This window comes from Xenopus laevis, chromosome 1L (assembly GCF_017654675.1).
Source record: "Xenopus laevis strain J_2021 chromosome 1L, Xenopus_laevis_v10.1, whole genome shotgun sequence".
In the NCBI taxonomy this organism is placed as follows: Eukaryota; Metazoa; Chordata; class Amphibia; order Anura; family Pipidae; genus Xenopus; species Xenopus laevis.
This window is the reverse complement of record NC_054371.1, coordinates 205,148,988-205,165,624: the sequence shown is the minus strand read 5'-3', so window position 1 is coordinate 205,165,624 and position 16,637 is coordinate 205,148,988. Positions and strand designations below refer to the sequence as shown.

General features: G+C 39.0%; 1 protein-coding gene across 1 annotated transcript in view; it reads left to right on the top strand.

Annotated features, from left to right (window-relative positions):
- shisal2b.L (shisa like 2B L homeolog) overlaps positions 1-16,432 on the top strand; it is a 29,392-nt gene extending 12,960 nt beyond the window's left edge. The window contains exons 2-3 of the mRNA XM_041569162.1: positions 3,456-3,613; positions 15,542-16,432. Coding sequence (XP_041425096.1) covers positions 3,456-3,613; positions 15,542-15,678 — 295 coding nt within the window. The 3' untranslated portion in view covers positions 15,679-16,432. The remainder of the gene's footprint in view (positions 1-3,455; positions 3,614-15,541) is intronic.
- Positions 16,433-16,637: the final 205 nt, after the last annotated feature.

Genomic DNA, 16,637 nt, shown 5'->3' with positions numbered 1-16,637 from the left:
TATGGTAGTATTACTGCTCAGGATCGGGTGCAGGTTAAGGTAGTATTGCAGATTAGGATTGGGTGCGGGTTAAGGTAGTATTGCGGGTTACGATTGGGTGCGGGTTAAGGTAGTATTGCTGGTTAGGATTGGGTGCGGGTTAAAGTATTATTGCGGGTTAGGATCGGCTGTGGGTTAAGGTGGTATTGCTGGTCAAGATTGGGTATGGGTTAAGATAGTATTGTGGATTAGGATCTGGTGCAGGTTAAGGTAGTATTGCTGGTCAGGATCGGGCGTTGGTTAAGGTAGTATTGTGGATTAGGATTGGGTGCGGGTTAAGGTAGTATTGCAGGTTAGGATTGGGTGTGGGTTAAAGTAATATTGTGGATTAGGATCAGGTTAAGGTAGTATTGCTGGTCTAGATTGGGTGTGGGTTAAAATAGTATTGTGGATTAGGATCAGGTGCAGGTTAAGGTAGTATTGCTGGTCAGGATCGGGTGTTGGTTAAGGTAGTATTATGGATTAGGATTGGGTGCGGGTTAAGGTAGTATTGCAGGTTAATGTAGTATTGTGGGCTGCCCCTATGTGCCCTGTGAGTATTTTTGGATGAATCGTGTATATATGCAGCAATTAACACTGGGAAACAAATTAAAGGTGCCAGTAGCTCCAAGGTTCCCACAGTGCACTGCATTAAAATGCACTAGGAAAATTCTGACAGGTAAAAGTTGTCTAGTTCCTTAAGAAGTCAATGGGAGCTGCACTGATCCTATTGGACAAGGCTTTCTGATTTTTTGCACTAGGAAATATAAAAAAAAATGTGAATTGTTAGAGGTTTTCGAAGTATTCATATTTTTTAGCACTTTGTTAAATGTAATTTTCTGTTTGTACTTTTTTTATTCAAATCTTTTAATAAATGTCATTACATTTGTAGTTTTAGAGAAAGGGAGTTTAGTCGTTTTTCAAAAACCTCTAAAACCACTAAAATTGCAACCTTTGATAAATAGTCCTCTGAGGATTGTCGGCGTGCACCATTATTGTTGGTTGCTTGCAGGGCTTTCCATTTCTGGGGGTTCTCTGCACTTTAATCAACACTCTGTGAGCCATAAACCTTTATTGCAAATTTTCCAGACAGTAAGAATGACGTTACTCTCTTATTCACTGAACTGTCCCTGGAACTCTGTGTCCACACATTGTAAATCCCTACAATACAATCTTCTATGAATATAACAATAGTAGTACTGATGTTAAAGGTCAACCATATGCATCTGTAAAGAAAAATATATATATATAAATCTTTTTGTTTCAAGTAAAATATGATTCAACTGAGGTTTGAAAGAATCCAATGTGTCTTATTTAGAATATTCTTCACCTTTATTCTTGAAAAGTCAAGAAAGCTGCCTTTCTTCCTATTCTTTTATCCATTCCTAAGTAATAAGGGTAGAGGAGAATGAATAGATATTCAATAAAACCCAGGCACTGGGAGATGTGTTTTTTTCTTTCTTCATCCTCCATATTTTCTACATTAAAGGCATCTCTATAATTTGAACAAAGGCCATATGTTTCTTTAGATCATAATGATATATATATGGATTAGGGCAGTCTATGTGCCACACAAAAAACCTTTCCTCTTGAGTGATTTGCCTTATATTATATGAAGGTGACATGATATTGAACCAATGGACTTAAATGCATAATTAAGCATCGATGTGTCAAATCAATATGGCCTATTTAGGTTCTAGAATATTAGGTTGCTTACTTGTAACATGTCACCCCCTGGAACTCATCACTGAGATCAATATTAGCTGTTTTATTCTTGTTAAACTATTAGACCACATTATCTTAATCTGTGTAGAGCTTTGGTAATCACACAGACACATATTAGTTTGGAGAGATGGCTCTGGTTCCTGATTACTCAGTTTGAACCTATAGGAAATTTGCAAAAGCTATTGCATGCATTCTGTATGCCAATTTACTCTAAGGCAAATTGGAGAGGCTTCAGATGGGTTTTTTGCCTTCCTCTGGATCAACTGGCAAATAGGTAGTTAATAAAAAAAAAAAAGGTTGAACTCGATGGACATGTGTCTTTTTTCAACCTTACTTACTATGTTACAAGTGCACAATGGGGTGTTCATTAATAAATAAAAGTAAAAAATGGCCTATCTAGAGTTCTCCCCTAACCCAGCACTTGTTGAAAGTTGCTTTTCTAAATGTACAGTGAGAATGAATCAGGCATGGCCATACAGGAATCATGTTACAGGGAAACAGTTTTAGGAATAATTTACAATATATTATGGTTTAGTCGTTCCTTTCCATGTAGATGTCAGAACCTGAGTGATGTAACGGAGGGTAATTTACTGGGGGTTTAGGAATGCATTACTTCAAATACTCCATCTGCCCATGTCACTTACAGCAAGCTTCCGTGTATCCATATCAACAACATGCCTGCGTGTGCATTCCATTATTCCACTGGCATATAGCTCTGTACTATGATATTGAATTATATCTGCAAACAAATACAGTCTCACAATAATGCTAGGGGTTTCCCTCAAACCTTTATCCTAACCTATTGGACCTTTTTTTAGGCAATCAGACTTTTGGAGGTTTTCAGCTAGTAATTGTTGCACAAATATGATGCATATTTATATAGATGTTTTTAAAAAAGCATTGAAAATACCAAACATTAACACCATGGCAACCGATGTTGACTTTGGTACCAGTTGACTTTCATGTTTTTATGGGTGCACAGAAATTGGTGAGGAATTTATCATTGAAAACCTTCTTTGTACACAAGGATGTAATTAGTAGAAATGAAAGTGCCATTAAAAGTGTAGAGATGGATGAAAGGAGATACTCACTGTGTCATACATGAAGATGAAACCAAGATCTACCTACCTTTCATCATAAGGACAAAGGTGACTACGGGAAAATGTATGACAGGCTGGTCCAAAAAGATTTCGAGAAATGATTTGCAAGGACTAAAGGTAAAGAACAAAAGGGTGGGAGAAATCTCCAATTTGTCTTAAAAAGAGAAAGAAGCTCTAAAAATGAAAGGATAATACTAACATTGTCATCAAACTGAGAGGAGGAGGAGGAGAAAAGGGGGGAGAATGAAGTGATGATGGATAGGAGAGTATCTTGAAATATATGTAGAACAATGGAGATTTGTCCATAGGTCATGCTGCATAAAGTCAACAGTAGAGTTCTATTAATATGCTATTTATTTTACATCATATTTTAACCATATGATATTTTACACAACTTTGTAAATATATATATATATATATATAGATATATGTAAAATAAATTATTTATTACATATACATTATAAAATAAATTACAGGCAATAATGCATTTGTGGCTCAGTCTCTCTTCATTATGCCAAATTCACTGCAAAAACTTCAAAGGTTAATTAGAATAATTTCCCATTCTCATGATAAATATTACATGTCCTAATTGATTGTTTCTTCTTCTTGCAGTGTAGGAGCTCTGATTGGCCTGGGAATCGCAGCGCTGGTCCTACTTGCCTTCATTGTCAGCGTGTGTGTGCTCTGCTATTTATTTCTATACACAAAGCCACAGAGAATAGATTCTGGTTTGAAACTGCAACATGTAGGATCTTCAGCTTCACATTCAGGTAGGTTAGAACAGCTGAGATATTAGTCTGCATTCATAATTCAAGAAGTATTCCACAGGTATGGGATCTATTATCTGGAATCCGATTAGCTGGAAATCTCCAAAAATACTGGAATGCCATTTCCCTTAGAGATCAGTTTAAAGGGCATGTAAAGTCTAAAATATAATAAGGCTAGAAATACTGTATTTTGTATACTAAATATAATCATGAACTTACTGCACCACAAGCCTAATCAAACAAATAATTTATTCTTTCAAAGTTGGCTACAGGGGGTCACCATCTTGTAACTTTGTTAAACATCTTTACATGACTAAGACTGTGCACATGCTCAGTATGGTCTGGGCTGCTTAGGGATAGTCATAAACAAAGCTGCTTGAGTCCTGCATGGCTGGGAAGTAAGGCGGGGGCTCCCCCTGCTGTTCATAAGTAGGATTGTTTCCCTGCTCAGCAGTTAGGGACCATCTGACAATTCCTATCCACAGCAGTAAATAAAGGGAGAATTTCACTGCATACAGTCAGGTTTCTTATAAAAACAGTACACATTTTTTTAATTAAAGTATATTGGAGATAGGTTTCATTTTCATTAAAGAAAATAAAAATGGGATTTTATTTTTTGCTTTTACATGCCCTTTAAGTAAACAATTCTTATTATATTCATGCTTTCATTTTTCTCTGTAATAATAAAAAAGTAAACTTGGACTCAATGATAACTAAGTTGTATAAATACTGATTGGTAGCAAATTTGTTTTTGTTCTGTAATAAAATTGTTTAACTTATCAATAGACATGGTGATCCAAATTATAGACAAAACCAATGGCCTAAGCATTCCAAATAATAAATCCCATTTATGGGACCTGTTATCCAGAATGCCTGGAACCTGTGGTTTTCTGGATAATGGTGCTTAGTGTTAGGGATGCTTTTTTGGATTCGGCCGAACCCTGAATGCTTTGTGAAAGATTCGGAATACCGAACCGAATCCAAACCCTAATTTGCATATGCAAATCAGTGAGGGGGAGGAAAAAGAGAGCGGCTCACGCAGTGTGCGTCAAAAATATTCTTTACTTCCTTGTTTTGTGACGAAAACATGATTTTAAGGATTCAGTTTGGCCAGGCACAAGGATTTGGCCGAATCCAAATCCTGCTGAAAACGCAAGAATCCTGGCCGATTACTGAACTGAATCCTGGATTCGGTGCATCCCTGCTTTCTGTATATGGATCTTCATACCACTAGAAAATCATGTAAACATAAAATAAACCCAATAGGCTGGTTTTGCTTCCAATAAGGATTAATTATATCTTAGTTTGGATAAAGTACAAGCTACTGTTTTATTTTTACTGATATACTGATAAAAATGTGAATTATTTAGATAAAATTGAGTCTATGGGAGACGGCCTTTGGAGCTTTCTGCATAACAAGTTTCCAGATAACAGAACCCATGCCTGTACTAACATAGAATATCTTTATTTTACTGTATAACTGATGTATACCTGTATAACTGTATTTACTTGTTAATCAGGTTTCAGGTACTAAGAGCATACATAAGTGCCTGGAGGCATCCAAACAGTTCCAAAACCAGGCATACTATATGAATTGCATCTTGCTGTAGCTGCTTGTTGAAACAAACTACTGTTTGCACTTATTACTTAAAAGAGAACCAAACCCTTTTGATTAAAATCCCCTGCCCCCCTACCCTACATAGACTCCCTCCCTGCCCCCCCAGCCTAGCTGCTACCCCAGGTAAATGCCCCTAACTCATTACTTACCCCTAGGTGCAGATTCAGGGCATCAGCGCCATCTTCTTCTCATCGGTAATCTTCAGAAAGATAGTGGCGTATCAGCGCATGCACAGTTGGAGCAATCTGCCGGTCCTGAACAACTGCGCACGCACCTAAAGCAACGGAAACTGCCAAAGCGCCTAGAAAAGATTTCCCAGTGATCACTTGCACCAATCTTAGACAGTTAAGTCATTTATATTCTGCATGCGTTGGCCTAGGTCGGCTCAAGGGAATCGCTGGAAAATCCAAAGAAAAAGGCAGCATGGTGAAAATACCCCAGTGTGGTGGATATATTTAAAGAAAAATGAATATGGCTTCACTGTAATTACAAAAACTTTAATAATAAAAAGATTGGAGCTTTTAGTTTTGACCGGTCCCTATCATTGCATTTCTTTCACACTGCTTAGCACATCCGTAGATAATAAAATGAAATAACCTATCAACTGTAATGTCGCTGGTTTGTCTTCCTCACCTTATTTATGAGATAATTACAGCTCAATCATTAAATGGTTTATGACTCCATCAATTTATGTGACAGGTGAGAACCCACAATGAATATCATAACTTATGCTTCACAATGAGTGTTCTTGGCAGTTCCTCCTACAAGTCAGGATAAAAAGAATTCTCTCTGTTAATGACGCAGTGCTAGAAACCAGGTCAAGGGACTGAAGGAGATGTTTTTTTAAAAAAATACCGTATCTTCATTTTTTAAAAATTTTATATTTAGTTGGAAGTGTAAATGGTTCATATAATGCATTTATAATATAAAAAGTACGGTAACGTACTTATCACGACAGCAAGTTAGATACAAAACCATACTAGATGTTTAGAAGAGAAGGGATATTGAAGAAGAGCATCCATATATGCTTGAACTCTTCTCAATGTCTTGGGGCAAAGAATATGCAAATCTGCCCTCTCTTGTAAGTTATACATTTAACTTAAGAGTAATCATATTTACCAATACTTGTTTGTGACTGGCCAATAGAATACCTCCCTGAGCGGGGTGTAATTGACTTTACAGTTAACAGGAAGATGTAATCTGTAGATCAGTGATCCCCAACCACTGACTCGCGGGCAACATGTTGCTCACCAACCCCTTGGATGTTGAACTCCTCAAAGCAGGTGCTTATTTTTGAATTCCTGGCTAAGTGGCAAAGCAGGGCCTGGGGGGGGAGCTTCTCCCATCTATCCTCCATCGTGGAGCTTGAACTGCACTTACTAGCTAAGCCTCTCTGATTCACTCTCTCTAGGGAGTGCTCTTACAAGGGCTATCCTATACACTGGCTTCACCTCGCTCACAGGAGCCCTGTACCCCACCTTCAATAAAGGGGTTGTCCCTTTAGAGCCTTACACTTCTAGGGCCTTGTTGACTCCAGGCTCAGTGGACCTGACATATATCTATTGAAAAATCGGGAGTCCATATAGCTATTCAGCATGGCCAAAGGGACTAGCCCCAGTTCCAAGGCAGTCAAAATCCAAAAAAAGTTTATCTAAAAAGATATATATCCCAAGGCCTTTTAGAGTAAAAATAAAAATAATTTATTGAAATTCACATTTAAAAAGTATTCAGTATATACCACCCCACATATCCCACCTTACGCGTTTCGCATAGATGACACACCTATGACTAAGCGCCGGAAGGTGCGAAACTTGTAAGGTGGGATATGTGGGGTGATCAGTGGACCTGACACCCAGGTTAAAGAGGAAGGACCTCCTCGTGCAAAGCACTTTGTTACCGTGATGCAGGAAATGGTTATCAACCTTGGGCCAATGAAATGTTTATGCAAATAATGTATAATATGTTACATGGGTTTTGACCCAGTAACAGGGAAAGGAGGACTGGCAGGGAATGAAGCCATAAGGTCCATTACACGTATGGGTCCCTACACATGTATGCACCTTTGCTCAATGCCATCAAGAATTGCTACATTTGTGTTATTCATCACAGTACTGCATTTGTATGGCATATATAATAAGTACAGCATATATGCATGATGTCTGAACTGAGTTTTTTGCACATTATTTAAAGCTTTCTATTTTTGCCTTTTGTGTGAATACACAAATACATAATTTGCCAACTCTGTTATGTGAAGATGGAATAAAAAGTGGCTGTTGGCTCTTTGTTGCTATTGAAGCATGTTAACATTCCTGCTGGCACATTTACCCGATTGTTACTAGAAGTCCAACATGCGCGGCGGGTAAGTGGGTGCAGAGACTCAAATAATGGCTTCATTCTAAACTATATTCATCCTGCGATTCAGAATAAAATAGTCTCCAGAAAAAGAGCATAATAAAAGGCAGTGCTATTGTGTATGATACACGGACTGCTGAATAAATATAAACATCCATTGAAGGGAACTGTACCGAGACAATGATATAAATTGTCTCATACTATGGAAGATAGAAATAGGTACCAAACAAAAAGCAAATGATATCACTATCAGCGACGACATTATCCTGTTTTTTCCATCTCTCCGAGAGGCCTTGTATTATGTTGTTTTAGTGTTACACCAGTTCACTCCATATGTTCCATTAGACTGCACTCCAATTTTAAGCCATTTTCCCCAAGATGTAACATTTATATATTATTAGAGGACACAGTAATAGCCTTATGCCTCACTGCAAGTATCATTTTCTTGACTCCAATCCAGTTGCTGTTTGTGCCGTGCAACTAATGAAGATGTTGGGGGGCAGCTTAGCAGAAAATGAAAGGACTGCTGGCCTATCAACAAGAACACTTAAGCACACATTTTAGAGATTTGGATTTGCTGTGCAGACACAGCTTGAGTAGAGTTACATCTCATAGGAAAAAACAGTCCAGGATTTGATATTACCCATCTTAAGTAGAGATTATGTGCTGTAATTAGTGTTTTGTGCCTCTTTCATTAACTCTTTGGCTGCTAGATTCATACAGAACCTGTAACTTGCCAGCTGACATTCATGTACCATCTACTGCCTGCACTATATTTATATATGAGCACCGTTATGTGTGCATCTGCAGAAATAAGGTGCTGATCTTTTCCAGCAAGTGTATGCATGCTTTTACATCTAGTTACCCTACTGGTGCAATTCATATTGTAATGCATTTAAAATCTTTAAACACTTTTTGCAGGAATATGCCATTTTAGGTTACCCTTTACAAAGGGATTGTAAATGAGTCAGATAGAAAATCTTTTGGAAGCCCCATCTAGACTAGGCTAGAACTTGTCCGGCTAGGAAACAGGCAGAGTATCGGTTACATTTGACCCTCTCTACACAGCATGGGCCTTCGCTACATGGTAGCTGATCTACAACTCATTTATGCTGTGTGACTACATAGAAAGAACTGGACACAAGAAGGTTCTTGAACAAAACATAGAGTAACAGGCTTTATTTTCTTAAAGCGCCACAGGGTTGTCATACTTACAAATCCTTTATGTAAATATATACGTTTCAGGCACAAACAAAGTAAATTAGAGGCAGCAATACCTGATGTCCCTTATGGAGATACCTTGGCACTTCTAGATGCACCCTCAGGACTTCTGTAAGACACGCAGGGAGATTCTTCCCAGCTCTTATCTCCTAGCGCATCTTTCCTCGGTCCTAGTGATGCTGGCACGTGACGCAGAGTGTCCTGACGTCACAAATTGGCTCCAAATTTGAATCCTTGGTGCTAAATCGCCTTAAGAAGCCCAGTCCTCCATTTTGATGGTGCCCAAGCTGGCTTCAGTTTACTGATCCTGCCGAAGCATTTTCGTTGTTTTTGAATTCCTGGTTTTTGACTCCTGCCTGACTTTTTGATTCCTGCCGTCTGCCTTGAACCTTTTGCCTGTATCTCGACCACATCTTCTCTAAATCCTTGCTGGTACGGATTTGTTTATTGTTACACACTTTTCCTTGTTGGTTTCCGCAGCAGAAAGCCCGGGGGCCCAAAAGGGCATCAGTGAACACCAGAATCCACAGGTATTCCCTATGCATTAGAGGGTACCCATCGTTGAGCAAGGTTCTTGATAACGTGAACATTACAACTTTTATGCAATGACCTGGATCCCCACATGCTTTGTGATCCCTACACTACAGGACCAGTCTTGCCTGAGGGGAGAACTATTGCTTCTAGTTGGAGCACAGGCTGCTCTTGCTACCTAGTTGTATCTGCCTCACTTTCCTAGAAAGTGTTATTACAGAGAACTACCCTAGTTCTTCCTGCCGTGACCTCGCGAAAAATGAAGTGTGCATGTGCACTTGTGCACAAGCACACACATTCAGTGGCGTGGCGCTGGCAGGGCAGTGCGCACACAATCTGCGGCTCACCAGGGGAGTTCAGAGGGGGCCCCTGGACAGAAGTCCCGGTGGGCCCCGTGCCCCACAGTCTGAAACTGGTAAGGAGTCATACCTCTAAGGAGAGGAGACATACACATGCAAATAAACTGATTTTGATACAGACTTTTCTAGCCAATAACTAAGGGAACATGGATAAAAAAATTGGGGACACCTGATCTTAGGTATATGTATGATTTGCGGTGGGTAAACACACACACACACACATACACACAGAATTACTGCATTTGCATGGCATATCCTGTATAATGAGCACAGTATATACAGTTAAAGAACCTGGATGCGTGAAGTTTGAATTGATTTTCTTTGCTCATTATTTAAAACATTCTATTTTGCCTTTTGTGTTAATACACAAATACATAATTTGCCACCTCTGTTATGTGAAGATGGAAAAACAGTGGCTGTTGGCTCTTTGTTGCTATTGAAGCATGTTAACACTCCTGCTGGCACATTTACCCGTTTGTTACTAGAAGTCCAACATGCGCGGCGGGTAAGTGGGCGCAGAGATTCAAGTAATGGCTTGATTCTAAACTATAGGCATCCTGCAATTCAGAATTAATTAGTCTCCAGAATGCTAATGTATAAAAAGGGGAAAATTAAAGTTAGCGCTGTATGATGTACATACTGCTGTATAAATACAAACAGCCATTGTATAAATTGTCTCATAGGATGGTAGATAGAAATAGGTACCAAACAGTAGGCAAACTATGTAATGTATTTAAAGCAAAATGGGCTATTAACCCTAAAGGGTCCTACACTTTGAAACCTCTGCTTTTTAAGATATGTGTAGAATGCCATATCTGACATGACCCATCAATTCTGATTCTGGTATCTGCCATCTGTCTGGTTTTAACCCGGACAGCCCGGTTTTCAGAATCCCTACATGACATTGTTTGCCTATCGTTTGGTACCTATTTCTGTTTTTCCAAATTTGGAAAACTGGGCAGGACTTTCCTAGATTGACACAATTGCTGAAGGCCAATGTAATATACCCTGGTCGTCTAGTGGGCCGGTGGGGACGCCTGTCACATGGTGTTGTCTCTTCTTAATGGTAGTTTCCTATGGCACATGCGGCGCGCATTACCGCATTTTACATGCCGGCCGTTGTGACGTCATTCGTGCCGAGATTTAAACTATAAAAAGTGGATTCAGGCTATAAGTCTTTGTTAGGTCTAATTCGAAAGTATCTGGGTGGGATTCTGTCCTGTTTTGATTCCGGTTTTGATCCTTGTCTACCTGACTATTCTGAGCTTTACCAATATTGACCTTTGCCTGCCTGACTATTCTTTGAACTCTGCCTGTATCGACCAATGATTGTCTGACTACGCTTTTGGTCTACTCCCTGAAATGTTGCCTTCTGTCCAAAACTTGGAAATGCACATGCCCCTTTGTACATTCATAACATCTGCTTTGCTCCTCTCTAGTTAAGACCTGGCGGCATCTGAGTAGCTGAGGGCTCCTCTCGAGGTCAAAGGCAGCTGCTACAGGTAGAAGAATGAGCCATGACCAGGGAGCCTAGCACTTATTCTAAATTTAGGGAGAAGTATGTGACAGCGACGATCTGCTTTATGTTGTCACTGGGAATAAACATAGTGACCAAATATGGATAAGCATAAAGGACCTTTAATATCTGCCATGGTGCACACTCCATAAACACTTGCATTGTGCCAAGGAACTCACACAAGTAAGTTTCGGAGACAAAATTCAAGAGAATCAATGATCACAAACTACGGAAAACACCAGATTTCACATGCAGCCAAAGCCCAGGGTGGGACAAATATGGATGTCTGGCTGTAATGGTAACCCCTAGTAGCAAAAGTCACAGAGGAATCCACTCCATTGCTGCAGAGGGAAAATAGAGAGAGTGAAAGGGGAGCCAGAACAAAGCACCAAACCAGGTGAGGACTAGGTATCAAGGCCAGCTGCACAAGCAGCACACAATTTGCCTAACTGCCATGTCCAGAATAATTAACAGTAATCACCAAAAACATGGTTGGAGAATAGAGAAGGAAAAAAGGTGTTAAACAGAAGAGGAATAAAATTGGATGAGACAAATGAATTAAAATACCTTTAGTCTAATTTATCTATACCGTAAGTCAATGCTTCAAGAGTCCAACAGTTTATATTGTAAGCTCTGAGGTTTAGAAATGAACTTTAAGTGAGTCTGTATGTGTCCACCTTTAGCCTCCCCAAACAAAAAAAATCACCCTCCATCTATAAAACTATACATATGCAGCACTAGATGTGCAAAATATGTTGTTGAGACCCTGTCTTAAGCTGACTGGCTCCCACTCATAAGCTTTGCATTGCTGCAAAGGGACAATAAACAGAATGCAAAATCATATATAGAAAGAATACGTTAAGAATAGGACACATACTTGCTGGATAGTCAATAAAAATTTGGTTTCTTTGTAAACGTGTGATTGGGAAGAGAGGGCTGTAACCCTCTCAATCACGCAACAAAACCATTGACTTTAATTCACTCTATAACATCAAGATTATTCAACTTTCTAGGATTTCAGGGTCCCTACATTTAGTAAATACGGGTTAATTTCTACACACTGGCACAGTGACTTTTAGACAGAGGAAAACAGTAACAATCCCTACACAATGTGAAGAGATGAAAGAAACAGTACTATACATGAGGATGGAGGAGCTTCGGTATCAGAAGACAATCTCTGAGTAGCTGTACCCCCCCTGGGAACTCAAAAAAGAACTTGTAGCAAGCTTAAACTTTAGACTTTTCCCAAACATCCACTGCACGTGCCTCAAGGACAAAGTGAAGAAAATCTATTGAATTTATAATTACCTTTTGAATCATTGGTAGGTAAAATCATTGGCAGATATCTTAAGCTTATTATGACATGTCAGTTCTTTGCATCTTTGAGTGAATCCTTGTTGAATGCACATGGCACACTGTGACACTACAGTCCTCTTGAGAAGAATCGCAAATGTCAAAATATTATTCCCTGATTGATTTCCATTTAAGTCTATAGGGGGCAGTTTCAGGTGCGTTGGTGCCATGTTTGTGGGTTACTAAAACAAAAAACAAATCATGCACTATTCCATACATTGGCCACCCCTTGTTGGCTACGTTATGATCCGATCGTTGGGCCCTAGGGCCCACGATCGGATCAGCCAGATATTGCCTTAAAGGTGGCCATACACATAGAGATCTGTCGTCAAACGAGTGGATCTCTCCCCGATATGCCCACTCTGAGTTTGGTGAAATCAGGCTGATCCGATCAGGGGCCCTAGGGCCTAATGATCGGATCATAATTCAGGCAATACTGGTGGTAGGATCGTGGGACCGCATCAATGAACAGTTGTAAAAATAAAAGAAAAAATTAGGGTTCAAGGGCCCAAAAATTTGATTTTTGTATCCAATTATAAGTTCCCCAGTGGAAATCTGGAAAGCTTCTAATGGTAGCCTTCCCAAAAACAAAATGTCATCCTTCTTCCAGCGAATTAGGATTTGTGCTGAATTCTCCCCTTAAAGGAAAAGGAAAGTCTAAAATAGAATAAGGCTAGAAATGCTGTATTTTGTATACTAAACATAAACATGAACTTACTGCACCACAAGCCTAATCAAACAAATAATTTATGCTTTCAAAGTTGGCTACAGGGGGTCACCATCTTGTAACTTTGTTTAACATCTTTACAAGACTAAGACTGTGCACATGCTCAGTGTGGTCTGGGCTGCTTAGGGATCATCATAAACAAAACTGCTTGAGTTCTGCATGGCTGGGAAGTAAGGCGGGGCTCCCCCTGCTGTTCATAAGTATGATTGTTTCCCTGCTCAGCAGTTAGGGACCGTCTGACAATTCCTATCCACAGCAGTAAATGAAGGGAGAATTTCACTGCATACAGTCAGGTTTCTTATAAAAACAGTAAACATTTTTTAATTAAAGTATATTGGAGATAGGTTTATTTTCCAATAAAGAAAGTAAAAATAGGATTTTATTTTTTTGCCTTTCCTTGTCCTTTAAGTTGGGTTGAAAAAAAAACAAAGTCCATCAACTTTACCCCCTCCAAATTAAACCCAGCATCCATACATACACACACTCACACACATAAACTATATACACTAATATATATACTAATTGTAGATTTGTATCTGTTGATATAATGCATTTCCAAGAAATCATCCAAGCCATTATTAAAGGCATTAACTGAATCAGCCATCACAACATCACCCGGCAGTGCATTCCACAACCTCACTGTCCTGACTGTGAAGAACCCCCTACGTTGCTTCAAATGAAAGTTCTTTTCTTCTAGTCTAAAGGGGTGGCCTCTGGTACGGTGATCCACTTTATGGGTAAAAAGGCCCCCGGCTATTTGTCTATAATGTCCTCTAATGTACTTGTAAAGTGTAATCATGTCCCCTTGCAAGCGCCTTTTTTCCAGAGAAAACAACCCCAACCTTGACAGTCTCCCCTCATAATTTAAGTCTTCCGTCCCTCTAACCAATTTAGTTGCACGTCTCTGCACTCTCTCCAGCTCATTTATATCCCTCTTAAGGACTGGAGTCCAAAACTGCACTGCATACTCCAGATGAGGCCTCACCAGGGACCTATAAAGAGGCATAATTATGTTTTCATCCCTTGAGTTAATGCCCTTTTTTATGCAAGACAGAACTTTATTTGCTTTAGTAGCCACAGAATGACACTGCCTGGAAGTAGACAATGGGGCTCATTTATCAACACTGGGCAAATTTGCCCTTGGGCAGTTACCTATAGCAACCAATCATTTATTAGTTTTTTTAAAGCCAGCTGGAAGTAGAATGAAGCAATTGACTGGTTGCCATAGATTACTGCCCATGGGCAAATTTGCACCAGTGTTGATAAATTACCCCCAATGTGTCTTGTCTACAAAAAAAACCTTGATCTTTCACAATTAAGGAAACCCCCAACAAACATTTTGCATTTATATTATTTCAGCCAAAGTGCATAATCTGCATTTATCAACTCTGAACCTCATATTCCAGTTTGCTGCCAAGTTTTCCAGTTTAATCAAATCACTCTGCAAAGTGGCAGCATCCTGCATGGAACCTATAGTTCTGCACAATTTAGTATCATCTGCAAAAATAGAAACAGTACTTTCAATGCCCACCCCCAGGTCATTAATAAACAAGTTAAAAAGCAAAGGACCAAGGATAAAGCCCGGCAGTACTCCACTAACTAAGTTGATTAAATAAGATAATGTTCCATTTACCACCACTCTTTGTAATCTATCCTTCAGCCAGTTCTCTTACAAATACTAAGGCCAACATTCCTTAATTTAACCAGTAACCTTCGGTGTTTTGGGCTTTTTATGCATTTAGGGCTTTTTTATGCATTCAACCATATGGGAACGCAAAAGATAACAGACCCCATTTTCTTTCCCACCTGTCCTACAAATATTTTTCGGTCTATAGTTATAAAGTGTAACCACGATTGTGTCTGTTTTCAGAAGAATCAGCAGAATAAGAATAGGATGATTTTATCTGATTTTTATAATCAGAATTGTAATATTTAAGTATGCATATCACCCAAAAATTGTTTCCCTCACTGGAGGTGCACCATGTCTGCGCCTTATTGATCCATGTATGGGGCCCTCTGTGAGGCCTCCCCTTACTGAATATCAGCCAGGTGTCGACCAGGCAGGTTTAAAAATCCCATAGAGGCAAGTAATGCATCAGAACTCTCTATTAGGCCACACCTCTGGTGGGGATACAATTTTTGGGTCATAGGTGCCCTTTAATTTTGTAATAATCTACATAATTACACACGGGTGATACGAAAATGGTTTTAAATGTGCTTCTATCACTGATAAAAACAAATATTTCTCTTTCAGACAAAGTTAAAAAAAAGGCCAAACCCGATTGTGCTAAGAAATGTGTCAACCCTGGGAACGAAACCTTTCCTGAACCCGAGAGGAACGTGCAAGAGAAACTCATGGAAATTACACAAATCAACACTACCATATTGTAACGTGCCAGAAAATGTGTCTTTTTTTCTACTTTTTCTTTTTAAATTGCCTGCGCGGTGTTAATTATAAAATAAATGTATAATGAAAGGTTTATTGTGTCATTTTTTAAAGATTTTTTTTTTTTTTTACTTTGAGAATCGTTATTGAACCTTTCGGTCTGAAGGTTGTTTGAGTGGTTTCAATATGTGTTGCTGATTGCAGTCTTAACCAAGGGAAACATTGACTAGATTACATGAATGTTCTGAGGCTTTTATAGTCACCTGGTTCCAAAGAAACCCTTTTTCTCATACTCCTCTTGAAGGAGGACTCATTAAAAAATCTAAATAAAAGGCAGGGATTTTATTCCCCAAACAGGAGAGGATAATAATCCAAAGTAACTGGAGTGTGCATGAGAACAATCTGTTTCCAATGAGGTTCCAAATAGGTTTTTGGAGAGGGTGTTTTAAGGGCACTTATTGCCAATGCTCTTTTCACTACCTGCTCCTCCGAGTAATTTACTGGAGGTGCCAGTTTTTTAGGCAGAACCCAGGGTATTTAAATGATAACATTGGGCCCAAATCTGGCATACCCTAGATATCTTGCACAGCTTTTAGCTTGAGAATGTGCCCTAATTCAGTAAAATGAGAAGTTGTGTTTCTGTAGCCGAACGCTGGCGAAGTTTCACAAGCGTTAATGCGACAGCCCGATGTTTCGCTAGCGTTCATTTCTGCCTAGCAAAACTTTGTTAGTACTCTTAGGCTTAGGTCAATTTGAATAGGGCGGGTACATATACTGTAGGTCGCATGGACGTCTTCTTTTTCTTTTCAATTTATTTTTATTGAATTTTATATTTATCCAGCAAAAAACAATTAATTTAATAAATTGACTTGACAATTTCAAAGTTCATTAAATAAAATAATGAATTAATAGAAATATATTAACCAACACTAATAAAACTAGTAAAATCTAGTAGTAAGTAATA